Here is a 26,738-nt window from a genome sequence, read left to right as displayed (position 1 = left end):
GGGTGGTGTTTGCCGTAGGCACTCCGACGCTCAAGTCAGCAAGGCTGAAATAGGCTAGTATAGTGAGGGCTAGGGAGTAAAGAGGTTACCGGAAGTCTAGTCGGAGGCTGTGACTACGGCAGTGATGTAAAATTCTCAAGTAGGAGCTTCGGATGTGAAGGTGTAATGTAGTGTGTCCTTTGTGAGAGTGCTGACCTCTGTTTATATAGTGACTGTCTGGTCTCCCAATCTTGGTGGGAGTATGAGTCCTAATGTGACTCTGATGCGAACCCTAGAAGAATTAGGGTCGTGGTATGCTGTCTTACCAGTGTCCGGATAGGAAGTTGATTCTGATCAGGAAAGTAACTTCGAATAGGGAAGTGTTCTGAACTTGCCTATAGGCCCATGAAGTGAACTGGAACTGGGAGGCCTGTGCCCAGATGGTTTGGGTCGGCCGTATCTCATATCAAATGAGACTTAATCTGGCTTGGGCCTCTTTAGGACTGGGCCTGGTCTTTTCTTCACTAATGATCTTGTTTTCCTATTTGAGTCAATGACGATTTTTGGCCCTAACAGACACCTTATTTGAAAAAAAAGTAATTTTTTTTAAATAATATTAAATCTAAAATATATATTATCTTTAAAACGTTTTCTAAATGTTTTCTATTATTTTGAAATATTTAATTTATAATTTTTCTTGTTTTAAAATAAAGGGCATTTTTTTCCTCTCCTCTTAGTTAATTTAACACCAAAAATTGACGATAGGAGTGTAAGTGACAAATTATCAGGGGTAATTTGTCAGTTTTTTATGTTGAGGGACTGTAAGTGAAAAAAGTCCTAACAAAGTGCTAACCCAAATTAAAGGGACGGGGTGTTTGTTTTAACCTGATGATTTTTGTTATGCGTTTGTGAAATAATTGAAACCTTATGGGAGGTATGTGTAATTAACTCTAAAGGGTTGTTTGGTCAGGGGTTATCTCTCGTTACTTTAGTAATGTTATCTTATATTATTGACGTTACCATAATTGGTTATCAAGTAGTATAAGATTTCAGCAATCTTCCAATACCAATAATAATCACTGTTGTTTATATATGTGGTAATCTGAATACCATTATTTTCTTAGGTATTCTGAGATTATTTTGTAATCTTATTTTTATTATAATTTTATCCTTTAATGCCCTTGTTATCTAAAAATTTACAAGAATTTTTATGGACAATTTTAGTCTTATACACAAGATTTTTAAGACATTATTACCCTTGTACTTCAACCAAATTATCGAAGACCACAACCACATTTGGCCACCACCGCTGGCCGCTAGCTGTCGTTGGTAGTCACCAAAATGATGCGGGCTGTTTTTGGCCAGATTGATGGCTGAAAATGGCCAAAGGGCCTAGATCTGGTCGTTTCCAACTAGATCCATGGCTGTTTGCCATAATAGATTTGGCCAGAATCAATGCATGATCGACCATATCTGGCTGGTCATGTGCCATTCAAGCCATTACCGGTGGCAGGCAATAGCTTGGTTGAGGGAGATGTGTTTTTGTTAAAATTTAAACTTTTATGATAGTTGGGGTGTTTTTACAAAATCTCAAATGTAGGAGGTTAAAAAAATAATCTAAATAATAATAATAATATTATTATTATAATAATATTAAAAAATAAAGATAATTCAATAATCTATATAACATATCTATCAATTTATTCCTTCTAACCAACATATTAATATAATATGCCAACTAATTTATTTCAATCTAATCAAACATATATAATATAACATTTGTAATACTATTCAAAGTAATATATTATTTATAATAGTACAATATCCTTTAAACCAAACACACCTTAAATAAAATAAATGTCAAAATTCAGTCATAATGTCTAATTTAACCCGGTTATGGTAAAACCAACCAAAATTAATTATTTAAAATTTTTTGCTCTAACCTCTAAGCCTTCTGAAAGAAGGTATTGATACCGTGGCAACCAAATAAAAGGAGCCGTAATCGAACGGCTCAAAAAGAAAGCAAAAGACAGCTACAGAATCCAGTGGTCAGATGAGTGACACTGATGGTCTTCCACTTTACACACCAGTTACTTGACAACAACAACTCCTTGTGAACGAAGGGGGAATAAAGAAACTTCCAGAAAGCATCGACCCATTAATTAATTAATTAATTAATTAATCCACATTAAAAGTTTCTACTATCGATAATTAACTTGATTAGTCACTGTTTAACCAATAATAGTTCGTTTGACCTCACGACTTCCTCACTACTCCCCCCTCCCCGCGACTGTCCCACACAAATCAACTCGCCCACTTTCCCTTCAACGAACCGTCAGTGAGGGTATTTCCGTCATTGTGACAGACGCGTGGCGAATGTAGAAGGCGAGTGGATGAAGTTAGTAGCGGCAAGCGCGTGGTCAGGAGGTTTTGTTTTGTGTAGATAAACGCTAGGCTTAATGTGGCGTTATCGAAAGGAGTTGTGGAGAGTGGTGGCCAATCATGTGAGCCGCTTCTACTTCCACTAAGTTGGGTGATGCCACGTCAGCAAAATGCCACGTCGGATGCATATACGCAATTGAGAATCTTGAATGTTGCCGTGTCAGTTCTAGTGGGTGGGAGTCGCATGAAAAAAAGCGTGGTGGGGTAGACTTGTAATTTGGTCAGCTCAGTGGAAGCACCACCATGATTTTATTTGGATTAGAGGACTAAGCTTCAGTGGGAGGATAATAATAATTTTGCCTTTGTCTTCGTTTCAACACTAATATATATCCATAGATCGTGATAATCCAACGGCTTAAAAGATGATAAATTATATATTATATCGAGCGAGTGTTTATTAATATAAAAAAGTTTGATTATGTCGAATTGTTTCAAAAATAATGTAGCCATATATTATTCAACATTACAAATAAAATGACAATCACTAAATGAAAAAATTGATATCGCACTTGAAAAGTGAAATGATGATGTCAATAAAATAACGACACATTTGTTAGAGAAGAAAACCTATCCCTTAAGGATAACACATTACACAAATATATTTTTTAAAATTCCTTTTAAAATGTATAATATTACTGAAAAATCATGTCTATAATATCAAATATAATTTTAAGGTGAATGTTATATTTAGTATATACGGTTAAAAAAATAATAAGTTATAAATGAAGAATCGATACAAAACAAAACCTAATAATTTATATAAAATAATAAATCACTCGAGTTGTAATTCAACGTATAATGTTATAAGTTTCACCGTTATATGTTAGAACAAAAACAAAAACCCTATGGCTAGGGTTAGGACGAAGTAGTCATTTTCGAGAACCTACCAATCTTGTACAAGTATAGTGCGGATGGCATTATGGAGATTTTAACAAAAAAGGTACCCCTTGTCACAAAAGTTTTCTCTCACCTCTCTCGCCCACCACTCTCTCTCCACAGTACTTATAAACTTACTATATCTATCATCTCTCTCAACCAAAGGAGTCACCTTTTGTGTTAGCATTTTGTGTCGTGGTGCTGTCTGCACACGAACCCGTTTTTTACAGTTCCGGTGGTTTTCCGTTTACCGGTTTTAAGGTAAAAATGCTGGTTTTAGGGTTTCCATTCCAATGAAAATTGATTTTCTTTTAACATTTAGATTTGATTGTATGTGTATTTACTTTGCTGCTGTGGATCTATTTCGTTAGGGTTTTTAGTTGATGTTTTGTTCTGAGTGATTGTGTGCGGTTTCCTTCGGATCTGCTTTGTTTTGTTGATTATTTGTTGAAGGTGTGTTGAAAATGGTGTTTAAGGTTCGATTTTGTTGATTTTTTGGGTGGTTTTAGTTGAGTTCTTGCTTATGGGGTAGATCGTTAGATCTTCTGCATTTGGGTTTGTATTCAATTTAGTGTTTGGGGTTTTCGGTTACTCGTGGGTCGTGGGTCGTGTGATTATAGGGTGATTGATTTAGGGGTTTTGTTTCTCTGTGTGATTTTCTGGAAGAAATGAGGGAAATATTTGCGAAAATATATATATATATATATTTTTTTTTTCTGTGGAGTTTTTATTTTTATTTATGAAGTTTAGTTTAGCATTCGGTTGGGGAAGAAAGTGTAAAATTTTCTGTGCTTAGCGTTTTTATTTTTTTTTAATGTTTCCTGTAATCATTTTTTAGTTGACTGATGGTACACACAACTTAGTTTTTGCTTTTTTTTTTCTTTGGGTTATTGATCGGGTTTAATGGCGATCACGGGTTTTGGGTTCCATGATCCAAGAATGTGTTTTGCAATGTACGTATTTTTTACAACAGTTCAGACATAGGAAAAATGCTTTTGCACGAGAAGTGGTGGAAGAAGACTTCAGTGTTTCGAAGTCCAAAATGCATAAAATGCATTTTAGTTATTTTCAAGTTCAACTACTTGTTTTGGAAATAATTTCTGTGTATTTCTTGTTATTCCTTTTCAAATACTGTTCCAAGCTTGTTTCATATCTGCTATGGAATTTGCAAAATGGTGAACAGGCACTATTGCTTCATGAAGTTTGGTTGATGACTTACATTAGCACAAATTTTTTATATGATCTTTTTGTACTGGTTTTACTGATCAAATTTTTTAGTGTTTAATGCTATGCTCACTCACTTGAAGAGAAATGATTTAGTGAATGTAGTTTGTCTAGCCCTAGTGTATGATTTTATACTTTTATTTCCTTTTATCTATATAAGGTGCTTTGTCAGTCTTTTCTGTTTAGGTTTCCGTACTTGTTTTTTGTTCTCATTACAGATACATCTTAACTTTGTTTCTCGTGGTGTCATTCAGCAATGATCTTTGCTTGTTTTGGATTTTATTATTTCCTTTTGACATTGTATCATTGTTGATGGTTATACTGTTCTTGCATGCAGCAGGTTATCAGTATGGTGAGGAAGAGAAGGACTGAACTCCCTTCCAGTGGGAGTGAGAGCTCCGAGTCCCAGGAAACGAGTGCTGGTGGTGGTCGTGGTTCCCAGCGGCCAACTGAAAGGAGTGCTCCACCACAGCAGGGTGGAGGTGGAGGATATCAAGGTGGTGGAAGAGGTTGGGGTCCTCAATCTCAGCAAGGAGGTCGTGGAGGTGGTGGTGGTGGTGGCCGTGGTCGTGGGCCCGCACAACAGCAACAATATGGTGGACCCCCTGAACAACAAGGCAGGGGAAGGGGAGGACAAACCCAGCAAGGAGGTCGTGGTGGGTATGGTGGTGGTCGTGGCATGGGTGGTAGTGGCCGAGGAGGAGGACCTTCTGGTGGGCCATCCAGATCATCACAATTTCCCGAGCTGCATCAAGCTACCCCGGCTTCTTATATGCCTGGGGTCACCCCTCAGCCCATGCTGTCTGAGGCAAGTTCTTCATCTCGGTCATTTGAGCCGACACAAGTCACTCAGCAGTTTCAGCAGTTAACTATCCAGCAGGAAGCTTCTGCTAGTCAAGCAATTCAAGCTGTGCCATCGCCAGCCTCAAGTAAATCTGTAAGATTCCCACTTAGGCCTGGCAGGGGAAGTACTGGCATTAGGTGTATTGTCAAGGCTAATCACTTTTTTGCTGAACTACCAGATAAGGATTTACACCAATATGATGTGAGCTCTTTTTTATTTTATTTTTTTTATTTTTTATGTCTATCTTTTATTTTTTCTTTAAATGTTTGGTGCAAGTTGGTGACGGAAGCTCTTGATGCCACAATTAGGTTACCATTACACCAGAGGTCACTTCTCGGGGAGTAAACCGAGCTGTGATGGAGCAGCTGGTTAAATTATATAGAGAATCCCATCTTGGAAAGCGTCTTCCTGCATATGATGGACGGAAAAGTCTATATACTGCAGGGCCACTTCCATTTATATCAAAGGAGTTTAGGATCACTCTACTTGATGAAGATGATGGACAAGGCGGGCAAAGGTTCTTCCCTTGTTTTTATTTTTCCTATTTAACACTGTTTTGTTGGTATATGTTCTTGGTGCATTGTTACAATTATCTTCTTTTTGACCCAGGAGAGAGAGGGAATTTAGAGTTGTGATCAAATTGGCTGCTCGTGCTGACCTACATCATTTAGGACTCTTCTTGCAGGGGAGGCAAGCTGATGCTCCTCAGGAAGCCCTGCAGGTTCTTGACATTGTTCTGCGTGAATTGCCTACTACTCGGTACAGATTATGATTCTTCCTTTGAGTTTTTTATGTGTTACCACTTGCACTTCCTTTGATATGATAAAAGAGTGTTGATTTATTGTAGGTACTGTCCTGTGGGCCGGTCATTTTATTCACCTGATCTAGGGCGAAGGCAGCCCTTGGGAGAGGGATTGGAAAGCTGGCGTGGTTTCTACCAAAGTATTCGTCCAACTCAGATGGGACTGTCGCTAAATATTGGTAAGTATTTTTTGTTACTCAAATTTTGGTACCAGCTCTTAGGTGGCATATATTTTAATTTGTTTCTGTAAAATTTCTGTTGCATGAACTACTCATGCTTGATTTTAACATTCTGTTATCCTTAAATTATTAGTTAATTCATGACTTTATATATCTTTGCCCTTTATATGGCTAAATGTTGATGCTGCTTTTATCATTATACCTTTTTTCTGCATGTTATTTTGCTCACGGTGAAAAATAATCTGTTTTGCAGATATGTCCTCCACTGCTTTCATTGAGCCATTGCCAGTGATCGAATTTGTACAACAGCTTTTGAATCGAGATGTTTCTGCTAGACCANTCATGAAGTTTGGTTGATGACTTACATTAGCACAAATTTTTTATATGATCTTTTTGTACTGGTTTTACTGATCAAATTTTTTAGTGTTTAATGCTATGCTCACTCACTTGAAGAGAAATGATTTAGTGAATGTAGTTTGTCTAGCCCTAGTGTATGATTTTATACTTTTATTTCCTTTTATCTATATAAGGTGCTTTGTCAGTCTTTTCTGTTTAGGTTTCCGTACTTGTTTTTTGTTCTCATTACAGATACATCTTAACTTTGTTTCTCGTGGTGTCATTCAGCAATGATCTTTGCTTGTTTTGGATTTTATTATTTCCTTTTGACATTGTATCATTGTTGATGGTTATACTGTTCTTGCATGCAGCAGGTTATCAGTATGGTGAGGAAGAGAAGGACTGAACTCCCTTCCAGTGGGAGTGAGAGCTCCGAGTCCCAGGAAACGAGTGCTGGTGGTGGTCGTGGTTCCCAGCGGCCAACTGAAAGGAGTGCTCCACCACAGCAGGGTGGAGGTGGAGGATATCAAGGTGGTGGAAGAGGTTGGGGTCCTCAATCTCAGCAAGGAGGTCGTGGAGGTGGTGGCCGTGGTCGTGGGCCCGCACAACAGCAACAATATGGTGGACCCCCTGAACAACAAGGCAGGGGAAGGGGAGGACAAACCCAGCAAGGAGGTCGTGGTGGGTATGGTGGTGGTCGTGGCATGGGTGGTAGTGGCCGAGGAGGAGGAGGACCTTCTGGTGGGCCATCCAGATCATCACAATTTCCCGAGCTGCATCAAGCTACCCCGGCTTCTTATATGCCTGGGGTCACCCCTCAGCCCATGCTGTCTGAGGCAAGTTCTTCATCTCGGTCATTTGAGCCGACACAAGTCACTCAGCAGTTTCAGCAGTTAACTATCCAGCAGGAAGCTTCTGCTAGTCAAGCAATTCAAGCTGTGCCATCGCCAGCCTCAAGTAAATCTGTAAGATTCCCACTTAGGCCTGGCAGGGGAAGTACTGGCATTAGGTGTATTGTCAAGGCTAATCACTTTTTTGCCGAACTACCAGATAAGGATTTACACCAATATGATGTGAGCTCTTTTTTATTTTATTTTTTTTATTTTTTATGTCTATCTTTTATTTTTTCTTTAAATGTTTGGTGCAAGTTGTTGACGGAAGCTCTTGATGCCACAATTAGGTTACCATTACACCAGAGGTCACTTCTCGGGGAGTAAACCGTGCTGTGATGGAGCAGCTGGTTAAATTATATAGAGAATCCCATCTTGGAAAGCGTCTTCCTGCATATGATGGACGGAAAAGTCTATATACTGCAGGGCCACTTCCATTTATATCAAAGGAGTTTAGGATCACTCTACTTGATGAAGATGATGGACAAGGCGGGCAAAGGTTCTTCCCTTGTTTTTATTTTTCCTATTTAACACTGTTTTGTTGGTATATGTTCTTGGTGCATTGTTACAATTATCTTCTTTTTGACCCAGGAGAGAGAGGGAATTTAGAGTTGTGATCAAATTGGCTGCTCGTGCTGACCTACATCATTTAGGACTCTTCTTGCAGGGGAGGCAAGCTGATGCTCCTCAGGAAGCCCTGCAGGTTCTTGACATTGTTCTGCGTGAATTGCCTACTACTCGGTACAGATTATGATTCTTCCTTTGAGTTTTTTATGTGTTACCACTTGCACTTCCTTTGATATGATAAAAGAGTGTTGATTTATTGTAGGTACTGTCCTGTGGGCCGGTCATTTTATTCACCTGATCTAGGGCGAAGGCAGCCCTTGGGAGAGGGATTGGAAAGCTGGCGTGGTTTCTACCAAAGTATTCGTCCAACTCAGATGGGACTGTCACTAAATATTGGTAAGTATTTTTTGTTACTCAAATTTTGGTACCAGCTCTTAGGAGGCATATATTTTAATTTGTTTCTGTAAAACTTCTGTTGCATGAACTACTCATGCTTGATTTAACATTCTGTTATCCTTAAATTATTAGTTAATTCATGACTTTATATATCTTTGCCCTTTATATGGCTACATGTTGATGCTGCTTTTATCATTATACTTTTTTTCTGCATATTATTTTGCTCACGGTGAAAAATAATCTGTTTTGCAGATATGTCCTCCACTGCTTTCATTGAGCCATTGCCAGTGATCGAATTTGTTCAACAGCTTCTGAATCGAGATGTTTCTGCTAGACCATTGTCTGATGCTGATCGTGTGAAGGTTAGCTTCTGCTCTATTTTTTCTGTTTTCGTTTTTTAGCATGCTGTTTGCAGTTGAGCAAATTGTCCTGTTCTATGTTATGCACTATATTTCTTTTTTGTGCTTTGGGAAGTTTGTCTGTTAACCATTAATTCATTTTCTCATCAGATTTATGATTTATTATGATTAATTTGCAGTTTTGGTACATTATTTCTGTTTTTAAACAATCAAAACCTTAGTTCTCTTGTGGCTTAAGAATAGTGAATTTTTTTTTACATGTTATGAGATATGTGAAACACTACTTAATTATATATCTACAGATCAAGAAGGCTCTTAGGGGAGTTAGGGTTGAAGTTACACATCGGGGAAATATGCGCAGGAAGTATCGTATATCTGGTTTGACATCGCAAGCAACAGGAGAGTTGACGTGAGTGTTAATATAATGTTCTTGTAATATTTTTATGTAGTATTCATATTTCAAATTTCTTAATATCTTGGTTGCACTGAGATGCTGCACTTCTCTGACTGATTTGTTTTCCACAGTTTTCCAGTTGATGACAGTGGCACCTTGAAATCTGTTGTTGAATACTTTTATGAAACTTATGGTTTCATAATTCAACATACTCAGTGGCCCTGCCTACAAGTGGGAAATCAGCAGAGACCTAATTATTTGCCTATGGAGGTAATCTTGCTATTGTGTCTTCCAGTCTGTGGATGATGTATAGATATGAATGCTAATTGATTGTGCTTTCTCAAATATAGGTTTGCAAGATTGTTGAGGGTCAGAGGTACTCGAAAAGGTTAAATGAGAGGCAGATTACTGCTTTGCTAAAGGTGACATGTCAGCGTCCTAGTGATAGGGAGCGTGATATTTTGGAGGTGTGTTACTGGAGCAAATGGCATGACTCTGCCTATTATCATCTTTTCTTCTTGTCATCATATGTAGTTGTAACATTTGAGTGCCTTCTAATTTCATGGGTGTTTTCTTTAATGGCCTCTGTAGACTGTGAGGCACAATGCGTATCATGAAGATCCTTATGCAAGGGAGTTTGGAATTAAAATTAGTGAGAAGCTTGCATCAGTTGAAGCTCGTATTCTGCCAGCACCGTGGGTAAGTTCTCCTTTGTTATCCATTCCATTTTGTCCCTTTGCCTTCTTAAATTTCAACTGAAATATTATAGTTGTGCTCATTTTAGGACTCTTATGCTTTGTTTTTATAGCTGAAATATCATGATACTGGTAGAGAAAAGGATTGCCTGCCTCAGGTTGGACAATGGAACATGATGAATAAGGTATATCTCCTGCTATCCACTTAGTATGCAACAGTTGAATATGGTTTTTGTTGAGATCCCTTTTATTATTTCTACTTTTTAGGAGAATTCAATTCTGTTTAATATATTTGCCTTTTGTACTTGTACATTTGGCTGGAAGAACTGTGTTTGCCATGCATCATGTGAAATTTCAATTTAGGAAACCTTAATCCCAACCATTCTTTTATTTTATTAGATTTACTTCTAATTCATCTGATATATTGTTGGAGATGTCTGTACTTGTGCATGATAGATTATTGTTTAATACCTGTGGATCTTTTAGCTTAAAATTTTGATGAAGAAGGGGAGACAAATCTAACCATTCATTTGTCTTAATTCAAAGGTGTAAATTTATCGGATGTTGCTTTTTTACTTCTAAATTTCAACTATTGGGCTAAAATGGATAATTGTTGGGAATTTGTTTATCAAATTCAAGTTGGAAGATCCTAACCTTTTTACTTATAAGTGCATTCTGGAAATTGATACCTAGCAACTGATAGGGAACATTTTCTTCGGTGACTATTAATCAATTTATTGAATATATATGGTTATATGTTAAATTCTGTTAACTATGGGAACTGCATAGAAATTTCAGCGTGTTTTTTTGATTAATTTCTATTTTATTGCAGAAAATGGTCAATGGAGGAACAGTGAACCACTGGCTTTGCATAAATTTTTCTCGCTCTGTTCAAGATCAAGTAGCCCGTGGCTTTTGTTATGAGCTTGCCCAGATGTGTTACATTTCTGGCATGGTATGGGACTTACTGAATGCATGTTGTTTCTATGAAGTTTTCAATGTTCTAGTTTTGTGATATTGCTGGTCATATGTAACTGATATCTCTAACATTGGTTGATGTGTGCAGGCATTCGAACCTGAACCAGTACTTCCAGTGATTACTGCTCGTCCTGAGCAGGTGGAGAGGGTCTTGAAAACTCGGTACCATGATGCCATGACCAAACTGGGTCCCGGAAAGGAGCTTGACCTACTAATTGTCATTCTGCCTGATAATAACGGCTCTCTTTATGGTATGCGACTCTCGTAGGGCACTATTTTGCTTCTTCTCACTAATTTCATTTTATCCCTGTATTTGCATAGGCTGGTTTTAGCAATTCCATTATACTGTTTGTTCGGTTGGCTGTAGCCATACCATCTTTTAAATGATGAATCTCAAATTTTTCTTGCAGGTGATTTGAAGCGTATTTGTGAGACAGATCTCGGTCTTGTTTCCCAGTGCTGTTTGACTAAGCACGTTTTCAGGATGAGTAAACAGTATTTAGCTAATGTGGCGTTGAAGATAAATGTGAAGGTTGGTGGGAGGAATACGGTGCTTGTTGATGCAATATCTAGGCGCATACCTCTAGTCAGTGACCGACCTACTATAATTTTTGGAGCTGATGTTACCCATCCTCACCCTGGAGAGGATTCCAGCCCATCTATTGCAGCCGTATGTGCTTTAAATTCTTTCTCTGATTCAGCTTCATGATGGTGTTATCTTGTGTTCACCTTAGTTCAACCACAATTTTTGTTAATTAAAATTTTTTCTGAATTTAAAACAGGTTGTGGCTTCTCAAGATTGGCCGGAGGTCACAAAGTATGCTGGATTGGTTTGTGCTCAAGCTCATCGCCAGGAGCTCATCCAAGATTTATATAAGACATGGCAGGATCCTGTAAGAGGGACAGTGTCCGGTGGCATGATCAAGTATGATTGACCTCTCTTTTACACATGTATTGGTTGTTCAGTTTGTTTTCTTCTATGGGTTTGTCGTTGAGCAGTGCTTATGTTTGATGGATGGAAGCAATATTGAATACTGATCGCTTTTTGAAGTTGGTTATTGTTTTGCTTTTTTTTTTTTTTTTTTTTTTTTAATTATAAATTTCCTTACATTCTCTCTTTGGTGTGATCTAGGGAACTTCTTATTTCTTTCCGTAGAGCAACTGGGCAGAAGCCACAGCGCATAATCTTTTACAGGCATTTTCGTAGTCCTGCTGCTGTCTGTTTTCCTGTTACTTTTTCTTGCTATGACCACTGATGTACTTGTGTAACTTCAGGGATGGTGTCAGTGAAGGGCAGTTCTATCAAGTATTGCTCTATGAACTAGATGCTATTCGTAAGGTAAGGTTTCTCTGTTTGATGACTTCCAAATTCCAGCTCCCTGTATGGTATTTGCTTAAATCAACGAACTTCTGAAATTAAATATATCTGCTTATAAATTTCCCCTTTTGTTGGACTTAATTTCAGGCATGTGCTTCCTTGGAACCAAACTATCAGCCTCCTGTGACTTTAGTTGTGGTTCAGAAACGTCACCACACAAGGTTGTTTGCCAATAACCATCATGACCGGAATGCAGTTGACAAGAGTGGGAATATATTGCCTGGTTAGAAACTCTGGTTTGATAATTTGATTTGATTTGATATTTATCATTGTTGCAGAGATTTTTTTATTTTATTTTATACGACCTAAAGTTCTCAATCTTATGAATCCTGCAGGTACTGTTGTGGACTCCAAAATTTGTCATCCAACTGAATTCGACTTTTACCTCTGTAGCCATGCTGGAATACAGGTTAGATATCTTTTCTACTCCTATGTACTTGGCATGCTGCATTGCAGATTTGATTCTAATATACCTTCTTGACAAACAGGGTACAAGCCGTCCAGCTCATTACCATGTACTGTGGGATGAGAACAAATTTTCTGCTGATGGACTACAGTCCCTCACAAACAACCTTTGCTACACGTAAGTCGATAAATGAATAATTCAGTTGCAGCTGCATTATAAAAAATTTGGGCTCAAGGTGTCAAAGATGTAACTTATAATTTCATTTTATCCTAAGATAATGACACTAAACTGTAATTTGGTATGTTCTGATTTCTGCAGATATGCAAGGTGCACACGATCTGTTTCCATTGGTAAGCATTTCCCCTTGCAGTCTCTCTCACAGACACGGATGCACACACATACACCCTTGTGCATGCTATCTCAAATTTTCGGTTCTGCATTTGTTGATGTTAATTTCTGTTGTTACTTTGACAGTTCCACCGGCATACTATGCCCATCTTGCTGCATTCCGAGCTCGTTTCTACATGGAACCAGAGACATCAGATAGCGGTTCAATGACAAGTGGCACTGCTGCCGGACGCGGAGGCATGGGTGGAGGGGCAGCTGCCAGGAGCACTCGAGGACCCGGTCTTAGTGCTGCTGTTAGACCGCTTCCTGCCCTGAAGGAGAATGTCAAGAGGGTTATGTTCTACTGTTAGGCCTTTTTAAAAACCTTAAAAAATAAGTAGACATCTGCTATGTTCCGTGGCTGTGAGAGCCGTTTGGAAACTGGTTCTGAAACTCTACTGTTTTGCTTTGTAGCTGTCTGACATTTGCTACTGGTGTGCCAAAATGTCCCTAAATATTTAACTTCTGGATACATTTCCCATCTGGGTTCCGTAGAAAAACAAATGCAAGGTTTGGGGCATTTTTAAAAATCATCTGAAAATGTTATGGTTAAATATTAAAAAGCACAATGTAAAATTGTAAATACGTTATTGTCCATTACGTAAGTGTGTAAACGGCCACGGGGAAATGTGAATAGGTTACATAAAGATTTAAGGCTAGAAATTGTAACAGCGTTAACGCTTAAGACGTTAATTAATGCTGACGCCGTAATTGGCTGTAACTGCACACCTTACTTAACCGTAACGGCATACACCATTAAAAACGCTGACGGCGTACGGCGTTAAATAACGATGACGCTAATGATCAAAGACGTTATATCAGCGTCACTGAGAAAGAATAGTAACGGTAATTTCATACCACATCAATTACTTCTTCTTGGTATGCAGGGATGGTGCGAGGGCAATTCTACTTGTCTATTTCTTCCTTTGTTCAACATAATTTCTGGCATGGCTCTCTGGTTCGATAATTTATTTTGATTTTCCTTTGTTCAACATTGCCCAAATGTGTTATATTGATTTTCCTTTGTTCAACATTGCCCAAATGTGTTATATTTCTGGCATGGTGTAGGACTTGCTGAATACCATATGGTTTCTATGAAGTTTTCAATGCCCTAGTTTTGTGATATTGTTGGTCATATCATATGTAACTCATATATATTAGCACTGGATTTTCTGGGCAGATTTAAGTTTGCTGCTGATGAATGATTACTGTGATTAATTTATCAGAAGTCCTTTTTTTTCTCTTACCCAAATCGAGGGACAAACAGCCAGCTTCAGCATCAAAAGTTTAAGCTTTAAGTTGCTAAAGATATCACTTCTGGTTTCATTTTAGCCCAAGATTATGGCACAAAACTGTGAGTTGGTATGTTCTGATTTTTTGTTGAGGTTATCTCTTGTAACTTGACAGTTCCACAGGCATACTATTCATTTTGCTGCGAGCTCGTTTCTACATCGAACCAGAGACATCAGAGAGCGGTTCAACAATAAGCGGTAGTACTGTAAGGCACGGTGGAGGGGCGGGTGCTAGGAGCACTTCTTCAAGTCCCCCTCTTGGTGTTGCAAATTAGACTGCTTCCTGCCCTGAAGGAGAATGTCAAGAGGGTTATATGTAAGCAACTTATTTGCAATCTAAACAAAAAATACAAAGAATACAATGTTCTTAGACTATAAACCAAGAATCAAGAATTACCTCCAGCCATTGAAACAAACTCACGAAGCTGTATTTTGGCTCTTCTAAGCTCTCAAGACACTCTAATATTGATGATGTATTTTGTTTTAGTTGACTACTTGAGCTTAGGGACCAAAACATTACATATAGTCAAGCTTCCATCAAGCTCTTAATGGCATTGCTTAATGGCTGCCATAAATCCCAATCAAGGGCTAAACAAAAACATTTGAAAAACTGAAGCAACAAATGTGGATCATTAATCTTTAAAACTGATTTGTATTTAATGAAAATCAATTATCAACATTACATGAGTAATGTTGATGAACATAAGTTTTATATTTTCCCACTTGGTCTATATTTTTAACCATTATTTCATTAAGAAACAAATACACGAATTATGGTGACAGGTCCTAAAAAACGAGTATTATCTTCCATGTATTACAATGCATTTGATTTCTCAAGTTTACTTTATATATGGAAACATTACTTAACGAATAAACCCTATGTTTATTCTTGGTCCTACAGATGAATTTTCTCAAATGATATAAAAGTGCACATGAATATGAGAAAACATCACAATAAATAAGAGTTTCATTCAAACATTTTATATATAACTACATAGTAGAATGAGGTCCCATTTTTTCTACATGATCCTTGAATTTTAATGGTGGCATGCCTTTGGTCAAAGGATCAATGATCATCAATTCAGTACTTATGTGCTCAATGACCACTTTCTTTTCCTTAATACGTTCTCTTATTGAATTTCAATTGTGGCATGCCTTTGGTCAAAGGATCAATGATCATCAATTCAGTACTTATGTGCTCAATGACCACTTTCTTTTCCTTAATACGTTCTCTTATGGCTAAGTACATAATGTCAATGTGTTTACTTCGACTTCGACTTCTGTTTTTCTTAGCCATAAAGACAGTAGCTGAATTATCGCAGTATATTCTCAATGGTTTAGAAATGGAATCCATAATTTTAAGTCCAGATATGAAACTCTTTAACCATACACCATGTGAAGTAGCCTCAAAACAAGAAACGAACTCAGCTTCCATAGTGGAAGTAGTAGTCAAGGACTGCTTGACACTTCTCCAAGATACAGCTCCACTAGCCATTATGAAAACATATCTTGATGTTGATTTGTGTGAATCAACACAACCAGCAAAGTTTGAATCTGAATAACTGATTACTTCCAGATTGTTCATCTGTCTATATATAAGCATGTAGTTTTTGGTTCCTTGAAGGTACCTCATCACTTTCTTTGCAGCTCTCTCTAGATTACTTTGATATCGTCCCAACATTCCAACAACAAATGCAATGTCAGGCCTTGTACGGACCTGAGCATACATTAGGCTTATGACAGTAGAAGTATATGAAATGTTCTTCATTTGTTTCTTTTCAAAATCGTTCTTCGGGCATTGGTTCAAATTGAACTTATCACCCTTCACAACGGGAGCCACACTTGGTGAACAATCTTTCATCCGAAATCTCTCTAAAACCTTATTGATATAGGTTTCTTGAGACAGACCCAAGATACCTTGTAATCTGTCTCTATGGATATTGATGCCAATGACATAAGATGTCTCATATCCTTCATATTGAAATTTTTAGAGAGGAATTGTTTTACCTTATGTAGCAAACCCTTATCATTGGTTGCAAGCAAAATATCATCCATATATAAAATAAGAAAGCATACCTTACTCCGACTAACCTTCTGATATATACATTGATCCATGAGGTTTTCAATGAAACTGAATGAAGTAATTACCCCATGGAATTTAAAATACTATTAGCAGGATGCTTGTTTTAGACCGTATATAGATTTCTTGAGCTTACAAACCAAGTGATCACCATTACTACAGGAAAATCCTTCAGGTTGTTTCATATAAACCTCCTCCTCTAGGTCTCCATTGAGAAATGCCATTTTTACATCCATTTGTTGCAACTCAAGGTCAAAATGGGCTACTAATGCCAATATGATGCGTAAGGAATCTTTCTTAGATACAGGAGAAAAAATCTTCTATAGTCGATTCCTTCCTTTTGAGTGAATCCCTTAGCAACAAGTCTCGCCTTATATCTCTCTATGTTGTCTAATGAGTCTTTCTTTGTCTTAAAGACCCATTTACATCCAATGGTTTTTACACTATCAGGCAACTCAACAAGATCTCAAACTTCGTTACTCTTCATGAAACTCATCTCTTCCTTCATGACATTGTACTATAATTCTGACTCTTTACAACTCATGGCCTATGAAAAAGACTCGGGATCACTCTCGGCTCTAATATTACAGTCAAATTCTTGTAGGTACACTACATAATCACTACGAATGGCTGGCCTCTTAGTTCTAGTGGATCTCCTTAATATTGTACCATTATCTTCATGACAAGCTTGTGGTTCAACTGGATGTTCAGAAGGTTCTGGTAATTCCTGAACTACTTGATCCACTGGAACATTGTCAGCAGCTTGTGGAACTTCACTAATTGGTTGTTTCACACCGGTTTGTACTTGAGGGGTGTTATGAACTATGACCAATTTATCACTTGAGGTGGAAGGGCAAGAATCTAAATGATCATGTTCAGGAACATTGTTTCTGATTTGATCGCTCGCACAAATCAAGTCATACTCAAGAAATTTAGTGTTTCTTGATTCCACAATCCTAGTGTTGTGAGATGGACAATAAAATCTATACCCCTTAATGGTCCTTGGGTCTAACTTCTTCTCTTGTGGATTATAGATTCTCACCTTAGACGGGCACCCTCAAACGCGCATATGTCGCAAACTTTGTTTCCAACCTTTCAATAATTCAAATGGCATCTTTGGGACAGCCTTGGTTGGAACTCGGTTTAATATATACACAGCTGTCTTAAATGCTTTAGTCCACAATGACTTAGGAAGATTGGAGCTGCTAAGCATACTCCTCACCATGTCCAATAATGTTTAGTTTCTTCTTTCTGCCATACCATTTTGGTTCGGTGAACCAGGCATGGTATTGGGCAACTATCCTATGTTCTTGAAGAAACTTAGCGAACAGACCAAGCGCTTGTCCAATCTTAGTGTATCTACCATAATACTCACCACCTCTATTTGATCTCACTATCTTAATTTGCTTTCCGCATTGTTTCTCTACTTCAACCTTAAATGTTTTAAACGCATCTAATGATTCGTTCTTGTTATGAAGTAAGTAGAGATACATATATCGTGAGTAGGGATGGGCACAAAGCCTGGCCCCGAACGGGACAGATTTTTCCCGAATCGTTCGGGCTTTGGGCCGAGATCGAGCCCAAGATTGGCCCCAGAATTCGGGGACGGGCCGGGGCTAGGATAGGTTTTGCCCCGGCCCACCCCGGCCCGTATATTATATATATATTAATTTTAATAATTGAAAATCAATCATATATACCTATAATAATTTTAATATTTGAAAATAATTATACATTATACAATGACAAATTATAATTGTGTAAGTATTTTATGAAACTATATACAAATAGATAATAAATAAAACTAGATTAAATATAATAAATCATTATAAATAAATTAATATATATATATATATAAATATATATATGTTAATGCTATGAAACAAAAATTATACATTCGACATCATATATTGTACATTATATATGGTATACATTTGACATTATACATTGTATATTAGTATGGTGATTTTTATATTTAATATATACATTATAGATTTAATTTCTTTTTTGATGATATGGTCTTTACGTTTAATATGTATATTATATATTTAATTTTTTTTTTTTTTGTTGATATATATAATTTGAAGAAAAGGATAATAAAACTAAGGATATAAAAAACCCCCAAACGGGGAATCCTTGGATTCTCCGTTTGGGGAACAGGTTTTTTTCAGGGATTCCCTGAATTCCCTGAACGGGCTTCGGGCCGGGATCGGGGAATCCCCTTGGGCTTTTGGGCCGGGGTCGGAGACCTCGCCTCAGCCCATGCCCATCCCTAATCGTGAGTAATCATCAATAAAGGTGATGAAGTATCTCTGACCATGTGAGTCCATGTCTGGACTACACCATCATTTACTAATCTCTTAATTCTATCTATGGAGATATTTCCTATTCTCCGATGCCATAACATAGAAGAGTCCTCGTTAGTAATACACCGCTTAGACCCAATGTGAACATGCATTGAATTATAAGTGATATTGTCTTGCAAATTAATACGATAAAGACTATTAGACAAAATATCATTCCTAACACAATTAGAATTATAAAATAAACTGAATGATGTGTTTGAAAAATTAAAGGAATAACCCAAAAGTACAAGTCTGGACACTAAAATCAAGTTTTGTGAAAACCTTGTAACATAGAAGGTCCTATCTAATTCTAAATTTCTAATACAAAACCATTATTAAAAGTTAACACACATGTTCCTATGGCCTCCACATGTGAGCCCATCTTGTTTCTAGATAAGATGCTTTGCTCACTTCCCATTTGTTTCCTTAGATTTTGCATACCCTACAAGGAGTTTGCAATATGGATTGTAGATCTAGAGTCAATGCACCAAGTGTGAATATTAACATTAACCATATTAGATTCATAACAAACAAACGAGGTTGGATTACCTTTATTCTGAAGCCATTTCTGAAATTTGGGGCATTCTTTCTTCATGCGTCCCTTCTTTTTAGAGAAGAAACATTTGGCCTCTTTCTTAATATGCTTGGGGTGGTATTTTACCTTTCCCCTTTTGATTGGGTTGAGGTTTGCCTTTCCCGCGTGTTATTGCTAGTGTTGCACTTTCACCAAGCTCCATCACAGGCCTCCCTTCTTCTTGAACACACATGGTCATTAATTCATTGATTGACCATTTGTCCTTATATGTGTTGTGCGAGATTTTGAATGGCCCATATTGTTGTGGGAGGGTGTTCAGGATATAGTGCACTTGGAAGGATTCAGACATCTCAACTCCCCCGATACCCCCTCCCCCCTTCTAAGGGCTGGCCTTACTCTATTCCGTCCTACGGAATAGAGTCAGGCCTGTTAAGAAGAAGGCGACGCATACAGAGTTTCCCGTCATCACCTTGCCATTCGAAAATGGACTTACATCCCCTGAAGTTTCAATGGTCATTATATGAGTTTTTCAACAGGTAATAAATCTAATTAGTAAAAAAGTCCCCCCGAGGGGGATTTAGGGGGGAAACGTCCTTCTCAGAATTAGATAGATCCATAACCGGACGTGTGACCTAGGCCTCGCCGCTTGAGAGGAAAGTCAATCTAGTCCCCCCGAGGGGGATTGAGTAGGGTATTGTCCTTACATACAATTGCTAAAAATTATCAATTGATACTTTTTATTAGATTGCACGAGAAGGGAAAGGTAACCCTCAGGGGGGAGGTACGTCTCGTGCAATCTAATAAAAAGTATCAATTGATAATTTTTAGCAATTGTATGTAAGGACAATACCCTACTCAATCCCCCTCGGGGGGACTAGATTGACTATACGCATACAGTGGTTGGTCCAGAAACAGTGGGATCTTTCCCTATTAGTAGGGTCCCGTTCTTTATTGTTTAGGGAGTTCTACTGTGTCAGATACACTAGCCTCAGAGTATGGCAACGAACACTGACTCAAAACCTTCCAATTCATGTGCTGGATGCGCAATTGACTCACTGTAGTCTTCTTGGGAACAACTAAGGTTCTCGGACATATCGACCATTAGCATTCTAGTAAAAAGCACTTAAGGGGTGACCCGCTCTTACAGAGGAATCTCTTTCCTTGCCACGAGGCTAGGTCAAAAGAAATATAGAAGGCGAGGGACTAATTCAAATGAAAAAACAACTAAGCAGCTTGGAGGCGCACCCAGAAGCATGTCTTTACTGACTGCTGCTGGAAGTATGAGCTCGAGAACAACTAATATTCTAGGGCAAAGAGAAAGCAAAAGCTAGCTCTTCCGAAGCGAGAGTAAGGCAATCCTGACTCTGATTCTCTTTCTTCTCTTTCTGATGTTGGAACCCCCTCTGCTGCTTAGCCGAGCTTCTTTCTTTGAAGCTTTTAGCCGAGCACCCTTCCTTCCTTGGCTCATCCACATTGGAATATCAGACTTTCCAGCTTCTAAATAGCCATTGGTCGAGTCGCTTCACCCCTATCCCTATTAGCTTAGTGGAGCATCTTGTCCCCTTCTTATGCTGTCTTTAATCGGTTACCTGCCTGCCACTGCTTTTTTGTGCGACGGCGGGAGGGCTCGGTCATTCGGTCAGCTACTATCTATCTAAAAAGGAAGCGGTGCACTTAAATCTAAATAGGGTGGTATGGGCGAGAAAGATAAAGAGAAGATCTAGACAAAAGACCTACTCGATGGAATTAGCCAATGAGTGCTCCTAAAGTTAGAAAACGTCCCGGCAAGAGCTGTCAGAATTCATCCCAGAAGGTAACCTTTCTCTTGTGCCTGCATTCGCTATTCCTATTCCGCGAAAGCTTTTATGCCTAGCCCCAAAAAGGTGCTTCAGCTACGCTTTGGAATTGAGCTACCCAAGCAGACCAGCCCTTCCCGAGAAGAGCCAAAAGCGAAGGAGTTTCAGTAAGTAAGAATAAGATTAATGATTTGTGAAACATACTATTGACAACATTAATCTCAAGTTTCTTAAGTTGAGCCGTAATGTCCCTCATATTCATGATGTGCTCACGCACACCTTTCACGCTGGTGAGTCTGATGGATGAAAACTTCATGGTTAGGGTGCTTGCCAGTGCTTTATCTGAAATGATAAATTGATCATCAATGGCTTTCAGCAAGTCCCGACCCTTTTCATGCTGATCGACGGAACCACGTATACTGGTAGAAATTTTAGTCTTAATGAACATCACGCTGAGGCGATTAGATCTCTCCCATCGTTCATACAGCGTGATGTCCGCTGGAATGCTGGTATCAGTGATAGCTAGTGGTTCGTCTTTCCTAATAGCATAGTCAATATCCATCTCCTAAATGAAAGAGAATTCTCTCATTCCATACCTTATAGTTATCACCTTTCAATTTAGGGATATCGTAATGAATATCAGAGAAATTAGCAGGTTGTGAAGCTGCATTAATTAAAATTGCTTATGTCAAAATTTGAGGTCTAATAATTTTCATGTTTTACCAATGCAACACATGTAAGAATTGAATCTAATGACATAAAATTTGCATGTAGGCTTAAATTTTAATTCAAGTAGATTCATGTATAGCTTATGATAGAATCATCAAATTATGTTCTTAATTCATAATTAGTGGGTATATTATGAAAGTAATTTGATATTCTATCTTAAACTTATGATAAAACTATCAAATTATGTTCCTCCTCCTAATTCTTGTGGGTAAATTAAGAAATATAATTTGATATTCTATCCTAATTAATTATATAAATATTACAAAAATATCATGTGGGATAAAATTTATTATATTAAGTATAATTAATTACAATTAATGTCTATAATTCTTTACGTGATCCTAAACAATTATACTATATAATTTTATTTAACTAAAGATGTTGTAGCTAATCCCTAATTAATTAAAATTATATAGATCACAAGACATTATAAATTTAAGTTTTATGAGAATATTTCTCTAGCATAAGAAAATTCAATATAAGAATAAATTGCATAATTCAATCTATAACTAACATGTTATTATTATGCATAAAATATTCGCATAAAATATTGCATAACATTTAATTTCATGCTTTTATCCATGTATACTCATTCAAAAATTGCAGGTATTTATTTAGAAAAGAGATAATCAATTCATGAAAAATAAATATGAGCATAATTAATTTAAGATTTTGCATAATTTAACTTATCCAAAAATTAATTTGATTAAACCAAAATTAATATAATATGCATAATTAAAATGAGCAAAATTAGACATAATATAAATTGCTTTTACCAATCAAATGACAAATCCCAGCACTGTTAGATTTAAATTTTTCTTTTATTGACAAGTAAACGACATGCCGTTTTCAAGACTTAAGGAAAACTGACATGTCATTAATCTTGGGATCTAGTCATCTTCAACCTTTGTGAAACCGGATACCAGACCCGAAAACGACTCAGTATCCAAACCCAGGTGGGAATCCACCATTTAAACGCCAAAATGATTGTTTCAAAGCCCATGATAGAAATCCAATTTCCTGATAATTTCTAACATTTATTTGCATTAAAAACAAACTTTGATTTTAAAAAAAAAAAATTCAAACGGTCATGAGCAGAGAGCTTCCAAAATTTCTTTTGTAAAACATCAAGGCAGAGGTTAGGGGTGTTCAAAAGCGGTTAACCGAATCGGTTAACCGCTTTTCTAAACCGAACCGGATTTTTGGTTCAGGGAAATTCCCGAACCGAAACCGAACCGGTTTTAGGAAAAACCGGTTTTTCGGTTAACCGTTTTAAAAAAAGCGGTTAACCGGTTTTGAACCGGTTTTCCCTTTTTTTATAAAACTTTTTTTTTTGTCCTAAATTAAATTGTAAATATAGACAATACATTGGAAACTAAGAAAAAAAAATTGGGTTGGGATTTTAGATTGAGTGAATTAGGGATTTATTTTAGTTTAGGTTATTATTTATTTATTTAATATATATATATATATTTGAAAGACCGGTTTAGAAAACCGGTTTTCGGTTAACCATTTCTAATTTTTCCAGAACCGGTAACCGAACCAAAAATTCGGTTTTTTGAATTTTTCGAACCGTAACCGAACCGTTTTTTCGGTTAACCGGTTTTTCGGTTCGGTTCGGTTTTTGCATTTTTTTGAACACCCCTAGCAGAGGTATTATAAAACTCTAATACCAACTGTAAGCAACTTATCTGCAATCTAAACAAAAAATACAAAGAATACAATGTTCTTAGACTATAAACCAAGAATCAATGATTACCTCCAGCCATTGAAACAAACTCACGAAGCTGTATTTTGACTCTTATAAGCTCTCAAGACACTCTAATATTGATGGTGTATTTTGTTTTAGTTGAATACTTGAACTTAGGGACCAAAACATTATATATAGCCAAACTTCCATTAAACTCTTAATGACATTACTTAATGGCTGCCATAAATCCCAATCAACGGCTAAACAAAAACATTTAAAAAATTGAAACAATAAATGTGGACTATTAATCTTTAACACTGATTTGTATTTAATGAAAATTAATTATCAACGTTATAAATTTTACATTATATTCTACCGTGAGTCCTATAAAACCCCACTAAAAGAAAAGACATTTGCTATGTTCTACTGCTGTGAAAATGCCTTCGAAAATTACTCTGAATTTAATGAATGGATAAAATATACATTTCTTATTTCATAAAATATTTTAATAATTTAATAATTAAAAATATATATTATTAAAAAGTAATAAGAAATTAATCGTTGCTCAATTTTACTTAATAGTAACAAATGTTGTCACTGACAATCCAAACCTGTAATGTCAGAAGTTTGAATTTTACTAGAAGCAACTCGTAACTAAAGGCATCCTATGAACCTTGAAACGGGGATTAGCTGTATACTTATGTGTGTGGGGACACCTCATGGTTAACACAAAAATAAAAAAATAGTAACAGATCTTTTAGAATATATTATTTCAAGTCACATTTATATTCCTTAATAAATTTCTCAAAAATGGTTTAAGTGATAGCATACTGATGAAGTAGGAAAAGCATAAAGTAGTAGTCCATCTCATAGGCAAAAAAATGTCCATAGAAAGAATTCTTTTTGTCCCTATGGTTTTGATCCATTATATTTAACAACATTTATTTCAAATACTAACATTTTGATCCTTTAATTTAACATACCATTAGTTGATAGCTAGTTGACCACCACTAATTAATTTGGAAATTATGCAAAAATGAAAAAAAAAAACCCTCATAAGAAAATAGCAAAAAATATTTACACAAACAACATTAATGTGTAATTGTTAGGGCCAAAAATCGTCTTGGGCTTGACGGGGCTCACTAACGAAATAAACATATCACGGCCCAAGGCCTCAACCCAATCTCGATTGGGCCCACGCTTAAAATCACCTTGCGACCTACCCACTCTATAAGTTGGGCTATCCTATAAATTAAGCTAAACTGGGTTTCAGCCCATTAGCCTGCAACAGAGTATAAACAGGAAATCAGAATCTCATTCTATTTCCTCTTCTACTAAAATTTCAAATCTCACTCAAACTATTAAACTTGATCTGATAAGGTCAAGAAATCATATCTCTTTCATGATAGGGATTATCTCCCAAAATAGGACTTAGTGTCCTACTAAGATTCCAATTCTTATTTAAACTATTAAACTTAATCTGATAAGGTTAAGAAATCATATCTCTTTTATGATAGAGATTATCTCCCAAAATAGGACTTAGTGTCTTACTAAGATTTCAAATCTTATTTAAACTATTAAACTTAATCTGATAAGGTTAAGAAATCATATCTCTTTTATGATAGGGATTATCTCTCAAAAGAGGACTCAATGTCCTACTAGGATTCCAACCCTTTAGGTTCACTATAAAAACAGAGGCTTGCCCTCTCATTAAGGAGGCAATCTCTCACAGTCAATCTACACCACTCAAAACCATCTATTTGCTCCTAAGTTCTTNAATACATTTCATTTTTCTTTCTTTGTTCTTAAGGCTAAGGAGGATTTAGCAAAACCCTATTTATTTCCTTGCGATTGTCTTCGTGTGGACTACGTCGGTTCGATCCTGCACTTGGGTTAGTAGCAAAACACGTTCAGAGACAAAGTTGGAGGAGCCTCCAAATGTGCGTATGGTTTCTTAAAACCTTGAACTGATTTTTTTTTTCTGCATATTTAATTTATATATTGTATAAACTGTGATTTTTGTACCCGGATCTTGGTTCTAAGGAACGATCCATGTTGTTTATGATTTTTGTTTTTCGCTGCGTAAATGGGTCATTTACTAACAAGGACAATGGTCGTTATAGAATCTGAGCCGCACCTCGGAACTCTTGAGGATACCATAGATCCTCGCATCCATAAAAAAGAGCCCGTAGCAGGGCCGATGGAAGAGCTGTGAGAAATATCCGTCAGCAAGGAAGATCTAACTTGCATATTGAAGGTCAGCAGCAATCTGAGCAAAGAAATGGCTAGACTAACGGGGCTCAAACCCGTAACTTCTGCCTTGACATGGCAGTGCTCTGACCGATTGAACTACAATCCCAGGAAAATTCGGCCTAAAAATTCTTATTATTTTTTCTTTCATTCAAACCATTCATTTCGTTTCGTTGAATCTGGTGGAGGTTCTAAAGAAAAACCTAGACGTGTTCATATGGGTGCATGCGGATATGGTAGGGATCAACCTTGAGGTAATGTGCCACAAATTTAAGATCAACCCAACAACTCGACCAATAAGACAAAAAAGAAGGTCTATGGATGCAGAACACTTTAAAGTGCTAAAAAAATGAAGCTAATAAACTCCTGAACATCAACTTCCTCAAAGAAGTAAAGCTCCCGAATTGACTCGCTAACCCAGTCTTGGTTAAGAAGTCGAATGGCAAGTGGCAGACTTACGTCGACTTCACGAATTTAAATAAAGCCTATCCCAAAGACAGCTTTCCACAAACCCGAATCGACCAATTAGTAGATGTGACAGTTGAAAATGCACTACTCAGCTTTATGGATGCATACTTGGGATACAACCAAATTCCGATGTATAAGCCCGATGAAGGACATACCTTCTTTATTATTGACCAGGGAATTTATTGTTACATGGTTATGCTGTTTGGCTTGAAGAATGCTAGGGCGACCTACCAGTGCTTGGCGAATAAGATGTTTGCCGACCAAATTGGTAAAACTATGGAGGTGTACATCGATGACATGCTCGTCAAGTCAAAAGTCATCAAAAGCCACATTGAGCACCTGGGAGAAATGTTTAACATCCTCGGTAAATACAGAATGAAACTCAACCCTTTAAAGTGTGCTTTCAGAGTAACCTCGAGAA

General features: G+C 37.1%; 1 protein-coding gene across 2 annotated transcripts; it reads left to right on the top strand.

Moving 5' to 3' along the window:
* The first annotated feature begins 3,435 nt into the window (after positions 1-3,435).
* On the top strand, positions 3,436-13,665 carry LOC116111498 (protein argonaute 1). Of its 2 annotated transcripts, XM_031397678.1 has the most exons (23): positions 3,436-3,558; positions 4,862-5,075; positions 7,250-7,755; positions 7,863-8,071; positions 8,164-8,313; positions 8,402-8,535; positions 8,788-8,897; positions 9,197-9,303; positions 9,420-9,558; positions 9,639-9,755; positions 9,880-9,987; positions 10,097-10,168; positions 10,816-10,938; positions 11,050-11,212; positions 11,372-11,631; positions 11,744-11,886; positions 12,094-12,156; positions 12,237-12,300; positions 12,427-12,562; positions 12,675-12,748; positions 12,828-12,922; positions 13,064-13,095; positions 13,220-13,665. In XM_031397678.1, the coding sequence occupies exons 2-23, from the start codon at positions 4,871-4,873 to the stop codon at positions 13,441-13,443; spliced, it is 3,234 nt and encodes a 1,077-aa protein (XP_031253538.1). In that variant the 5' UTR covers positions 3,436-3,558; positions 4,862-4,870; the 3' UTR covers positions 13,444-13,665. The 2 variants fall into 2 exon arrangements, with proteins under 2 accessions (XP_031253538.1, XP_031253536.1); XM_031397676.1 differs by lacking the exons at positions 3,436-3,558; positions 4,862-5,075 and having other exon boundaries at positions 7,058-7,755.
* Positions 13,666-26,738: the final 13,073 nt, after the last annotated feature.

Source organism: Pistacia vera, unplaced genomic scaffold (genome assembly GCF_008641045.1).
Source record: "Pistacia vera cultivar Batoury unplaced genomic scaffold, PisVer_v2 Contig640, whole genome shotgun sequence".
NCBI classification, from domain to species: Eukaryota; Viridiplantae; Streptophyta; class Magnoliopsida; order Sapindales; family Anacardiaceae; genus Pistacia; species Pistacia vera.
Note: the sequence above shows the minus strand (reverse complement) of the source record. Positions and strands in the feature narration are given on the sequence as shown.

Bases quoted from the DNA above. Each gene is read 5' to 3' on its own strand.
- LOC116111498 (XM_031397678.1), top strand. From the start codon at position 4,871: ATGGTGAGGAAGAGAAGGACTGAACTCCCTTCCAGTGGGAGTGAGAGC. The intron at 8,314-8,401 runs GTACAGATTATG...GATTTATTGTAG, and splicing joins CGTGAATTGCCTACTACTCG to GTACTGTCCTGTGGGCCGGT. The intron at 12,923-13,063 runs GTAAGTCGATAA...TGATTTCTGCAG, and splicing joins ACAAACAACCTTTGCTACAC to ATATGCAAGGTGCACACGAT.